Source organism: Megalobrama amblycephala, linkage group LG13 (genome assembly GCF_018812025.1).
Source record: "Megalobrama amblycephala isolate DHTTF-2021 linkage group LG13, ASM1881202v1, whole genome shotgun sequence".
Taxonomy (NCBI): Eukaryota; Metazoa; Chordata; class Actinopteri; order Cypriniformes; family Xenocyprididae; genus Megalobrama; species Megalobrama amblycephala.
The window spans coordinates 24,129,968-24,143,226 of NC_063056.1; the positions used below are offsets into that span (position 1 = coordinate 24,129,968).

The 13,259-nt window shown below is 38.9% G+C and overlaps 1 protein-coding gene across 13 annotated transcripts in view; it reads right to left on the reverse strand.

Annotated features, from left to right (window-relative positions):
• ptprub (protein tyrosine phosphatase receptor type Ub) overlaps positions 1 to 13,259 on the reverse strand; it is a 272,915-nt gene that overhangs the window by 78,180 nt on the left and 181,476 nt on the right. For all 13 annotated transcript variants that reach the window (XM_048153155.1, XM_048153156.1, XM_048153166.1 and 10 more), the window contains exons 8-11: positions 11,291 to 11,608; positions 8,290 to 8,399; positions 3,586 to 3,787; positions 469 to 571 (exon numbers count right to left, since the gene is read on the reverse strand). In XM_048153155.1, coding sequence (XP_048009112.1) covers positions 469 to 571; positions 3,586 to 3,787; positions 8,290 to 8,399; positions 11,291 to 11,608 — 733 coding nt within the window. The remainder of the gene's footprint in view (positions 1 to 468; positions 572 to 3,585; positions 3,788 to 8,289; positions 8,400 to 11,290; positions 11,609 to 13,259) is intronic.

Genomic DNA, 13,259 nt, shown 5'->3' on the forward strand with positions numbered 1-13,259 from the left:
TTATTAATGTTTTGAAATAGTTTTAATTTTATATTTACATTTTAATTTTAAAGTTTTATTGATTTTGTTGTTTTTTTGTATTTTTATTAGTTTATTAATTTTTATTGCAGTTTTAATTTGAGTTATTTTAGTGCATCAAATTAATCTACATAAAAATGAGAAATGATGCCTTTGCAACTATATATATATATATATATATATATATATATATATATATATATATATATATATATATATATATATATATATATATATATATAATATTAAATTTGCTAATTTTATTTCAGGTAGTTGCAAAGGCATCATTTCTCATTTTTATGAGAATATATATATATATATATATATATACACACATTAGAAATTATATTCTGTGGTAATCAACATTATGCCAGCCAAAAATTATGTAGATTGAGCCTAACATTTATTCAACCAAGAATATAAATTTAAAGCAAATGATGTCACTCTCACCTGACCGGAGCTCCTCGGCCTTGTGCTGGACGCAGCAGGACTGTGATGGTGCTTTCTGTCTCACTCAAAGGGGACGGCATGTCTCCATAATCGAATGTTGGCGCTTTAAAGCGAGACATAAAACAAGAGAGACAGAATGATATGAGAATATCTTCCTAAAACTTTTTAACCCACTCATCAGAAGAAAACTTCTCTAAAACACTCAGAGTCAGAGTGATGGGAAGAAAAAAATGATCAAGAGCTCAGCAGTCAAAAAGAAATAGTGCAAGATCCAAATCCATTGTGTACATTAACTGTCATTTCAACGTGAGGCAAAGTGAAGTTTACGCTACTTATTAAAAGCCAACATAACCAGCTAAACAATTAGACAAGCCTCACAAAAAACCACCTACATTGTTGTCTGAAATAAGACCACCCTAATTCACGAAAATAACCAGCATATCATATGAACTCCGCTTTCTTCTCCAAACCTGTCCCTCTGTGTGTCTTGAACTCAGGGTGTAATTAAAAGCTGTGCATGAGGGACAAATAAAGGGAAACTCATTTAGACAAATCTGAGTCTGGACTACATCCTTCCCATGAGACGGTTGTGTTGAGCAATAACTTTTTCCTTAATATCAGCAGTCAATTAGAGCTGATGAGCCAAGGCAAACAATCTGCGAGAAATCAATGATTATGATATTAAAAGCGGGCTTGGAAAAACTGCAGCTACTTGAGTGTACTTCAGTAAAAGTGAGGTCTCAGGTGACTTTGCATGCTTCTAGACACACACACACAAAAACACAAAAAATTATATGGTCTACATACATATGATGCAACAGAGATATTCAATACAGTATGTATGCACACACACACACAAGTATACAGCTGGTCAAATATGCACTTTTGTCCAGAGAACATCTAGTCTAACAGCCTCTATTGATATAACAACATCAAAGTGTCCATGCCGCAACACCTTTGTAGTGTGCATACTGAAATGCACAGAAATAAGGGTGAAATGCATCTGTCTCCGTTTCTGTACCCAGTTCCTGTTTGACTTCTAGAGTCCTGCATGAGATGTGGTATTTATAATTAAAAAACCTTCCTCCAGAAATATACCAATAATGCAGATAATATACAGTGAGGTATATTTCCGTTACAAATTAAATTATCAGAATAACAATTAGAGTTCTGTTGCATATCTATTAAAAAAAAGTATTTCTTAGCATCACTCGAACTGCATGAACAATTTGTGTAAAACCTGATGATCATATTATGAAGCTAAATATGCCTACAAAATGTTATTCTGAATCCCAAGTGGTGTCAGAATTTTGGACATCATCATCTTAATAATAAATAAATAAATAAATAAAATTGCTGAACAAAACCCTCAGAATTCACTACAACAACAACAAAAATATCAATTTATTTATCCATTGGCAGATTTTGAAACTGATACATGGTGAAACAACCTCGACTGTTCATCTCCCAAGTAGACAGTGTTATCGGGTCAATGCTAATAATCTCAAAACAACCAAATATTGGCATATTAATGTCCATCACCACACTAAATCCTCTTATTGTTGGATATTATGAGGATATTGTGTGTATCTGAGAATACGCTGGTCTGAACATACATCACTTTGCATCAGTCCAGGGTTGATGAATCCTGATTTAGCATCAGCTGCATCTGGTTGACAGCAGCATATGGTGCTGTTTTGTAAGCCGGCTAGTTTTCAAATGGTGAAGATGACAGTGATGTCAGTTCTCTTTGAGGCGAGGGAAAACGTGTAATGTTCTTGAAGGGCCTGTTGGGTTCTGAGCATCTGCTGTGATTCAGTTCCACTATCACTTCCTCAGTTCCACACGGGAATACATAATGGCTCTTAAGCGGCGATATGGGCATACTCGCACATACACGCTTCAGAGATCAATAGCGCACCTGAAGCACAGGATGATGAACCGGAAACTCGCATTTTTACTTTTCTGAGAAACCTGTTTTCACTTTGTTCCTGTCTATTCAACTGCTGCCATGTATTTCTGTACCTCAGACATCTCCTGAAAGATCTGAGGCATTTCAATCAAGAGTTTGTAGATCTCATCTGGTACATCTGAGGGTGCATGGAAACACTCACATGCACGCACACGTTCATTTCGCATCATTGCAGAAGTGTTCTATTCCTGTAATGCTAAAGCAACTTCTGCATTTATTATTTCAAATGAAAACTTGTTATAAAACATTCTGATTTTTCATTCAAACATGAAATTACAGCACCTGTTTGGAATCTGAGGTTATTTATTGCTTGTTCACAGCAGATGAAGAGATACAAAGGTCAGTAACCATCCATCAGAGGAGGAAATGAGAATTAAGGCAATAAAATTAACTACAGTTTCTTATCTATTTCTTACTAACGTATGTGAGTGTGCACGTGAGTGACACACACAAGTGCACACACACAGCTGTGAGTATTGAATACGCACACCGTGAACACACCCAGAAGCAGTGGGCAGCCATTTTTGTTGCAGAGCCTGGGGAGTGATTAGGGGGTTAGGCACCTCAGTTGTGGGTAATGAGAGTGGAAGAAAGCACACACCCCCCCCCCCCCCCACATATACTGCCGGTAATGGCACTCAAACCCACGACCTTTGGGTTACAAGTCCGACTCTAACCATTAGGCCGCAACTGTGCTAACGGTGAAGCATTTAACATATAAACCTTTTTCTTTCATGTACCACAGCCTAAGCATGTAAAATCACTTCACAAATGCCAACTAAAATCACTTTACAAATTTTTAAAATACTTTCTTTCAGAGACCAGATTATAAAGATGAACACTTGAATGGGATGAAACATTTTTCAGTGTAATTATTTGACCTTAGCAGTAGCGCTTTAATTTTAAGTAACACGTTAACAAGAAAAACAATGAATTTAACTGGATAAGACTCAATAAAATAAGTGTGCCTAAACTGTTTGGAAATTAGTGTAGTAAAAATGTGGTCAGAAAACACAAACACACTCACTTATGGGCCATCTGATGGGTCAGATATGAAGTGGAAGTGCCCTGTTTTACAAACATTCTTGCATGTGCAGACACCCACATGTACAAGCCCCCCCAAAACAACCATATGCAGTCCTCACCAGAGATGTTGGTGGTGATCTCAGTGAGAGCTGTTTGGCCGAAGCCTTTGGCGGTGCGCGCCCGAACTGAGATCAGGTAGGTGGTGCCAGGATGCAGGTTGGAGAACATATGGTACGTCTCGTTCCTCAGCTTGGATACAGTGCGCCTCGGGCCTGGAACGTTGATCCCGGGGTCTGATGATTCAATGCTCTGGTAGCTGATCTGTAATTGCACATATTAAAACCTTTTAAATAAAACATATTTTCATTAAATCACTGTTGTTTTGGAACTAAACACACGATGACTCAGTGTGTGGTAGCTCAGATCAAATAATGCTTCATAAAAGTTTGCTAACCCTGACATCCTTATTCAGAGTGGGCTGAAAATGATTCATATATGAAATCAAACATTTATTGTACAAACAATACGTAGCCTACTCAAAAATATCAGCGGGAAGCTAGTGGGCATGTTAGACTATCATCTTTACAGCAAAAAAGTATCATGATGGCACCATATTATCACAGCACTCACATACTATGCTCTAGTCTGTGTTGCCTGCCATCATGCCAAACTCGAAGCTGTGGCTTCTTTTGAAACCGTTTTCATTGGAAGAGTAAAAACACTATCTGGACAAATTTACTCTGAAACCTAAGTTAATCGACATCATCATCTTGTTTATGATGGATGGATGGATGGATGGATGATAGACAGACTGACAGACAGATATTCCAATTTAATTTCAAATTTACACAACTTTTAATAGTAAGAACAGAAAGAACCTTTGCTGCACTATAATCAGTACTATACTGATTAGTAATCAGTACAGTATTTGCTACACTATAATCAAATGTTCACGATGGAATGCAAGGGCCTCACAAACTTTCTGATCACAAGCATGCAGAGCATTAGAGTGTAAGCTGCCTAATTCCTGCTTTTTCATAGTGCAGCGTACTTCTGGGACTTAGGAGACATTTGTTGCTCCTGTACCTGGTCTCTTTTAAGATATGAGGCATGGATGATAGCAGTGGGGGGAGGTTTTGATGGGGAACGCAGTGCCCTGTGAGCCTTTCTTCAGCGGTGCTCAGAGAGATGTGGACAATGTGCTAATCTGAGAGAAACGAGAGTGAATTCTCCAGGCTCTGCCTCTCTCTTATTCTTTCCCTCTTCATCTCTCTGTATGCCTGAGAAGATCAGGCTGCTTGAGCCTGAAAATCTGTCCTTGCCTCCACTTTATAGGTCAAGCCTTTAAATCCCCTTTAGAAAACATCCTTGGGGCGACTTTGGTAGCTATGGCCTGGGGAAAAAAGAAACGCAACTTATCAACGAGAGATAACTCAGTAAGTGCAAATGGTAAGAGAGGAGGCGCCTGATGGACAGAGGTGGCATTCAAAAAAATGTGATGATCTCGATTCGGGCCATAGCCGAGCCGATTGACGGATCCACAAACAAAAGAGACTTTTCCTCTTGAGGTGAGATGTGGGTTTTGGAGCGTGACAGAAGCGGCGTTCTCACAACTTTTTAGTGACTGACTGAGAGCCTGAATCATGGGTGAGGAGAAAGGTGACACTGAGGCAGGCAGTGTGACCAGAGAGAGAAAGAGTGTGAGAATGTTCTGGAACAGAGAGACAGATGCTGGCTGTGGGAGGCCCACCACCTTTTCCATTGAGCAGGACGAATCTGTGTGCAGTGAACGGAAGAATGAAGAAACAGTTTAAGGGCCGTTATTAGGCTGTTAGCTATCATTCTTTTTGGGACAAAGGCATAAGCTTTCAATTCGCTGCAGTTCTGATGTATTCATCTTAAGAGCACCATTATACAATGATTCTTTTTTTTTTTTTTTTTGGTGCACAAAATTACACTGTTAAAAAAATTATTCTTAGATATAAATGATAAAAATAACCAAATATTTAATTGATTATTGTCACTTTTTTGTTTGACTTCATGAAGTAGTGAAATAGAACAATTTGTAAATCATAAATGTAAATAAGTTATAAGTTGGTAGGAAATTTCTTAGTTTAAATTCATTCAAGAAATTTAAAATAATATAAATAATAATAATGATAATAAAAAAAACAAGTTCGGAGTGCCAAAGTCATGTGATTTCAGTAAACCAGGTTTCGTTATGTCATAAGTGTTTCGAAATTCAATAGTTCACGTGACCTTGGCAGTTTGATACACGCTCCGAACCACTGATTTGAAACAAAACATTCTTAAAGCTTCGAAGCTTCATGAAGCAGTGTTTTGAAATCGGCCATATCTAGATATGTTGAATAAAGTCGCTATTTTGTTTTTTTGGCGCACAAAAAGTATTCTCGTCGCTTCATAATATTAAAAGGCACTTGGGTCTTGGGTGTCCCCAGAATGTATTTGTAAAGTTTCAGCACAAAATACCCCACAGTTAATTTATTATAACCATTTGAAAATGTCATTTTTGGGGCCTGTTTTAAAAAGAGCTGTTTTGGTGTGTACCACCTTAAATATAAATGAGCTGCATATCCCCGCCCTGCCTTTGGATGAGGGCGTAACTTGCATACCTATGGCAATAAACAGTCGGTAAAAGCAGAATGGCCGAGAGTGAGAGACCCGCTGTTTTGTATGGCATTCAGCCGTACATGTTTGAACCGGAATCAGACCCAGATGATGAAGAGACTCCGGCAGAAGAAACACAATTGAGAATGGAGCAGGACGTCTCTGAATGGTTATTTGATACATTTATGTACTTATAGAGTTTTAATCGCGTCCCCTTTGCAATTATGGATGTGCAACACACACACTGTGATAACGTTCGCACAATTTTTTGAAACTACAAACACAAATACTGTGATAACGTTTGCTAAGTAAACATACACAGTTTTTAATACAATATCTTTAAAAAATATATATATATGTGTGGATACACACTATACAAACAAGGTTTAAATTATATACACAGACATTCTACGACGACGACAACAACTTTAGACGCATTTGTTATTGAATTGGCTGACATCGACTGAAATGACTATTTGCTCAAAAAACATTAAATACACTTACTTCTTCTGGAGGTGACGTTGGATCGCGAACAGTAGGCAACGATCCACACTTGAGGATTAACTTTGAAGCAAGACTTGCTTTGAATTGACCCTCGTTCTCAAAACAGTCGGTCAAAAAATTATTCGCGCAAACATAAACGTATTTTGGAATTTTGAGTGGCGCCTTTCCTTCGTAAATAAAATCCATCCACTGCGTTTTCAGTGGCTCTGATGTCGGAAGTAAGTGAAAACTACTATGTTCATTATTACATCCCACAACAGAACACTTATGTTTCTTAGGAGACATTACCGGCTGTCGTTGAAACAATGGAGGATGGGTCTATGCCAAAACCAGATTGTCAATCAAACCACGTGGGTGGGGCTTAGCGCAATTCTACGTCACAGTGAGAGCAATCTTAGAACAGGGCGTTCTGAGACAGTGCTTATGAATTATTGAGATTGTAAAAAAACAACTGGGTGGATTTTTCTCATTCTAGGGTGGTTTTGCTCACACACTGCCAACACACATTTATGGTCAAACACCACGTAAAAGTGAATTTTGCATAATAGGTGCCCTTTAAGGTTGAACCACTGTACTCACATGAACTGTTTTAAATATGTCTTTAGTACCTTTCTGGGTGTTTGAAAGTGTTAATGATCTTGCTGGCAAAGCAGGTCTCACCGAGCCATCGGATTTTATCAAAAATATTATAATTTGTGCTCCGAAGATGAAAGAAGGTCTGTGGATGTGGGTGTGGAACGACATGTGTGTGAGTGAACTAACCCTATGACATTGTGTGCATGTTTGATTTTGATCATTTATAAACAAAGCACAATTAATTTTAATTAAAATAAAATTACAACAGGTTTGATCTCATAAAATTTTGATATTATTTCAACTGTTGTGGCTAAAAATCTATAATTGTATGGGTTGTACGTGACACTACCTCAGTAATGACTTCTTGATATAATTCCAAAACCGTTCCAGAAGCTCCTACAGCAGCCACATTCATAAAACATTGTGGTGTGTTGGTAAAGGCTCAGGGCTGGAGGGTTGCTGATTCAATACCCTCGAGAACTGAGCCATGAGCAATTATCAAGCAAAGCAATTAACCCCAGGCACAATGAGGTTCATGTTTGATGATGACGTCAACAAATTCAAACAAGCAAAATTCTAAAATTGCAAAAAGTGTAGGAGACAGCATATATAACTTTAGATAGAGACATCTTTCTGTCATTTACTAACAGATGGCTGGTGCAGTAGGGACCAATTAGAGACAGGAATGGCCTTAGTGGCTCTTGTGTCTCTGGCAGCATGCAGAGTGCCAGGTCCAAATCATGACTTCATGCATACTTCTGTCTGACACTGACTGAGTTGAGAAAGAACAACAACAACTCCTCTAGGCTGAAACTAGACTGAAACTCTGAATTTTACAGGAATGGAAAACACTCCAAGGTCTTACTAATACAGCACACTGTCAGTCAGATCTGTGTGCACACGCATGCAGGGGATCATGTGTTAGCGGCACGTTCATAAATAATTTAAACTGGCAGTCCAATTTTAACACACAGTGGGAAGTTTTGTCTTTCAAGGATTGTGGTTCATCGATATTTCACCTGGTAAAAATGCTGACGCGCCAGAGTGAATCTCCGAGGCTTCAGACAGCACGAGAGTAATGGATATGAGTGCGGTAAAGAGCAGAAAGCACATACCTCATACTGTGTGATAAGGCCGTTGGGTTCCACTGGCTCCTCCCACTTCAGGAAGATCATATCCTCCAGTGGCGTGAAGGTAAGAGACTCGGGAGCAATGCCACCGGGAACTACGGGAAACCAAAGAATCCGGTGGTTATGAATGAAGACGCAGAAAGATCCTACACTGTTGGACTAGTAATTTCTCTAGCATTTACTCAAAGTGAGAAGGTTAATTGCTTAAAGTCCCCCAAAGGTCAACTCTAATATCCTCATTACAGCCGTTGTCATTATAAAAGTCTTAAGCAGGCCTCTTAGCTATTAACATATTACATAGACTCATCCATTATAACTAATATCAGTCATTTGGATATGTGATACGGAACCAAAGAGCTGATCCATGAAGTGTGTATCTGGGGACTTTAGGCTCTGGGAATCCAGCTAAAAAGAATAGTATATGTTGTGTTTTGAATGCTGAATTGTTTGGGTCCCCATCTGGCTTCTTAAAGGAACAGTTCGCTCAAAAATGTGAATTCTGTAATCATTTACTCACCCTCCTGTTGTTTTAAACATGTATGACTTTATTTTGACACAAACATTTTTCATACAATGCTATTAACTAAAACTATTTTTGTTAATTGAAATAAATCTGAAATAAAATAAAACAATTATTAGATGAAAAAAAATAAAATTTAAAATTAGAAATGTCTTGGCAACTACATGAAATAAAATAAGTTTAATTTGAAGTGCTTAAACTAAAAGTGAAATTAAAAATAAAGCTTTGTAAAAATGAACTAATAAAAATGAAAATAAAAATAAAAATAAAACAAAATTACTAAAACAAACCAAAATTAAAACTGAAAATAAAAGCTAATTAAAATATTAATAAATACTATAATAGTATATAAATAATAAAAAATATATTCTGTGGGGAAAAACAAAACAAAAATGCACCATAATAATATAATAGTAATGTTCCTCATGACATTCCATATATTAGCTTTGTGTGATTTCAGTATTTATTCAAAGAAATTTGAATACATCAGAGGTGTTTATGAATCCTCTCAACAGTGCTCAAAGCGTCACATTTTTAAAATTTCAGTACCGACTAGGTACCGAAGTCAGTACTTTTGACAACTCTACTGTACAGTATAGATTTTCAGTGCATAATATATATATATATTTCTGTCTTTTTGTCACACAAAGCTATCATCGGGATTTAGAATGCTTGAAAGTGCATGAGTCATATTAATCACATTTATGATTTTTATTTATTTATTATTTATTTGTCCTTTTAGAGCTTGACAACCTTACAAGCTTTCAACGTATAGAAGAGAGTAGCAGTTTGAAAACACATGAGGGTGAGTAAATGAGGATACAATTTTAATTTTTATGAGTGTACAATCCCTGTAACTAGCTTATCCAGATTCATTAGAAAGGCCATGCTGGTTAATTAGCTTCATCGTTTATGTTTGCAAATGAACAGCAGAGTTATGCCGTTCAATCAACCACACCGTAAAACCAGCTTTAACCAGCCTGGAGCAGCATGGAAATTCATGCTGGTCTAAGCTGGACTTCTCAGCAGAAGATACAAAGCCTGTGTAACAAAAAGAAAGGGCAACACTTGCAGTTGATGACATGGCTTTTTTTGGCTGATTGATATTAACACGGGTTCATTAACAGACATAAACGCTGGCAGAGAGAATGAGGAGGAAGTGGAAATGGTGCTAGAGAGACAGATGACGATCTGACTTCTCACATACTGCAGCAGTAACACATCAGCAGATGTTTTTACAGCCATTTGTGCTCTGTCACTGAGCCATCCTTGTTAGCCCTTGGGTATGTGCACAGTGTGTGCGCACGGGGTGATAGTTGGTGAAGCAGAGATAGCTAGTGGCGAAAATAACACGCTCACTCAGATTGAGTCAAAATCGCTGACTCAATCACTTTTTCTTGTGACAGGCCATGAAAGAAAAGAATTGCTGATTGAAGCTTCAGAGGAGTGTTGATAATTGAGCACTCTCTTTCCTCCCTCTCCTTTTCTCTCTTCATCATACTTCCTGTCTGGGTGAAACGCTTGTGTTTCAGATTTCTCCCAGAAAATTATTTTGTCCTTCAGCCAAAATTTTTGCAGCTCGCGCTGCCTGGATCGAGCACAGAAACGGGCATAAAAATCTCCCCTGACCTGCTCATTGCTCAGCTCCCTGAAGAGAATGATTCAAAATTAATTTCAAATCCATTTTGGAATGTCTGTCTCTTTATGATTGTGATGTTGAACATATCTAAAAGAAACATTTTTATATTTAGAAGACTCCACAAGTAAATACTATAAAATAAATATATAAAAACTATAGGAAAATAATCAACTCTACAACTTAAAGGCCCGGTTTCACAGACAGGCCTTAGACAAAGCCAGGATTAGGCCTTCGTTCAATTAGGGCATTTAAGTATCTTTTATTAAAGTACCCTAGGAAAAAAACATTACTGGTGTGCATCTAGAGACAAAACAATGGCACTGACATATTTTAAGATATGTCAGAACAAGTTGCTTTCAATTAAAAAAAAACTCAAACATGCATTTTAGTCTAGGACTAGCTTAAGCCTTGTCTGTGAAACCAGGGCAAAGTCCATCCATCCATCCATCCGTTTTATTTCAATAAAAAGTTCCTTAACAGTTTACTTTAACTGGAAAATGTCTGAATATTTATTGGACACTGGGCTTTCAATCACTATTTTTTGTCCTGCCTTGAAGCCTGGTTCTCTATATAATGGCTAGGTGATACTTAAATGGGCAAGACTTGGCAACTTTTGCCTATTGCCATTGGTAAATATTTTAAAAAATTCAGTTGATTAGTAGTAGTCTGAAGTTGTAGCATTAACACATTTTGCTACACAATATTACACATTTTGCCATTCATAAGACATCTGCGCTTCCCCACTCTTGAAAACCAGCTGCCACTGAAACAGAAGTACAAAAATTGATATATACAGATTAATATTCATTGAAAGCTCCACTACTCACTGTCCTCCTCAGTCTGAAACGTGACCTCCTTCCCTTCCTTCTTGCCCTCGGTGTTGGCAAGTGCAAGGCGTATTTGGATGGTGTGAAAAGGAGGCAGATCTCTGAGGGTGAAGCGCGAAGTGTTGTGCTCCACAGCCAGGCATTCTCTCACTGTGGTGTTGTGCCCTCCGCCACCCCCTGCGGTCGTGTAACGGTAGCACAAGGAGACGGAGTACGTGTGGCAGCGGGTCAGGTTGAAGGCCGGCGTCTCCCACTGCAAGGTCAGCTGCCGCGACTGGATCTCCGAGGCTCTAAGACCACGCAGCGCCCGCATGGGCTCTATTGGAATGGAAAACAGTGGAACATTTTGTTAACATTAGCCAAAAGTGCAGGGAATCTGGACAGGGACATCACCAGGTCATAAGACTTCTCGCCTACCCCACCCACCATAGATAGGAGGCACAACCACGGTCAAAAAAGGTTGACGGACCACCTGCTAATGAGCACACAACTCATGCCAAATTACGTTAATTAATTCCACAGGCTGCGGGTTGTAGTCTCTCTCCCGCCATTTGCCACCTCCGTGTCGCTAAGCAAATCGAGTATCTGCCTGCACATCGTCCAGGGGCCATGGGCCCCGTTCAAGGACATTCAGTTCTGCCAGTTACCGTTAGTGCAAGGTCGTTGCATTAGGCCAACTATTTTTGGCATACCTCACATCTGTGTTCGTACTTTCTTATTTACCGAGGGCAGAAAGATCAGCGACCACCTTTGGCGTATATGATATAAAGAGACAGAGGAAGCCACTGTCTGTAGGGCACACAGGAACCTTAGTGTTTCTCACAGAGAGGCGCAGACAGCAGGGAGGGTGAACCAAGGACATCCAGCCCTACTATCAATGAGCGCATTTGTCATGGTCCATTATTAAGACAATCAATGCATTTATGTCAAGTAGATCTCCACATAATGTATTGTATTTCTTTGTTCTTTTAATGGGGCCTGGTGACTAATGGGCCCAAGTAGGAAGGTACAACAAAGGGGATGTGAAGTGTGCACTTCCTGTGAAAAAGTCATGGCTCAAGGTCTTTATTGTTCCTCTTGAACCGATGCTTAGAAGACATACTCTAAAGAATTCGGTTTACTACTAAGGGTATGGTGAGATAGCTAATGCACCGAGACCGTAAGGACAGAGGGGCTAAATTAGAGGAAATGCATTTCCTTTTGAAGTTCTCAGAGGAGAACACGTATGGATGGCAGAATACTAATTCAGCACTTTTCCTGCAGAATTGCACTCGTAACATTAAGCTCTTTTAATCCTGAAATAACTCACACATCAGAGAGCTTTCACCACACCTTAAGATCTATATTTAGATTTACATTTCGTTTCATTCGTAGATTTACATTTAGATTAACTTCCAGTGCGATTGGATTTCTTATCAAGAGAAGCACTTAGTCGACCTGAAAATGACACAAATGAAAGATATTCCTTTCCGAAAATACACATTGAATGCAAAGGTCCCATTTTCCTCCACAGGAAATACGACCAAAATAGAGCGTTGGTCGTCTTAATGGAACTATTGATTGTTAGTTAAAAGCAAACAAATGGGATGCTGTTGGCTTGTGCCATCTTTAAAAAATAATCCAAGAGTCTACACTGTGCTCTTTGAGGAGCCCAAAGGGGCCTTTTGTGCCACCCTACTTCCCTTAACCTAGTTCGAAGGCTTTGTCTGGATGCCAAGTGCAGCGCTTCGAGCGCCCACTCCTTGGCACCCATCTGGGATGGGACCGAACCCAGAGAGAGCAGCCAGAGGCCTGGGGCAGCATGTCAATTCCTCACGGGCAGCTGAAAGTCCAAACAAGACCAGTTTCTGTCCCATTACTCTAGATAATGTTGATACATGAGGTAGTCCAGAGAGAACTAAGCTCATTTCTGGTTATACTGTGAACTAATGGCCGTGAAGTTCTGGTCGTTGGTCTGTAAAAGGAAAAG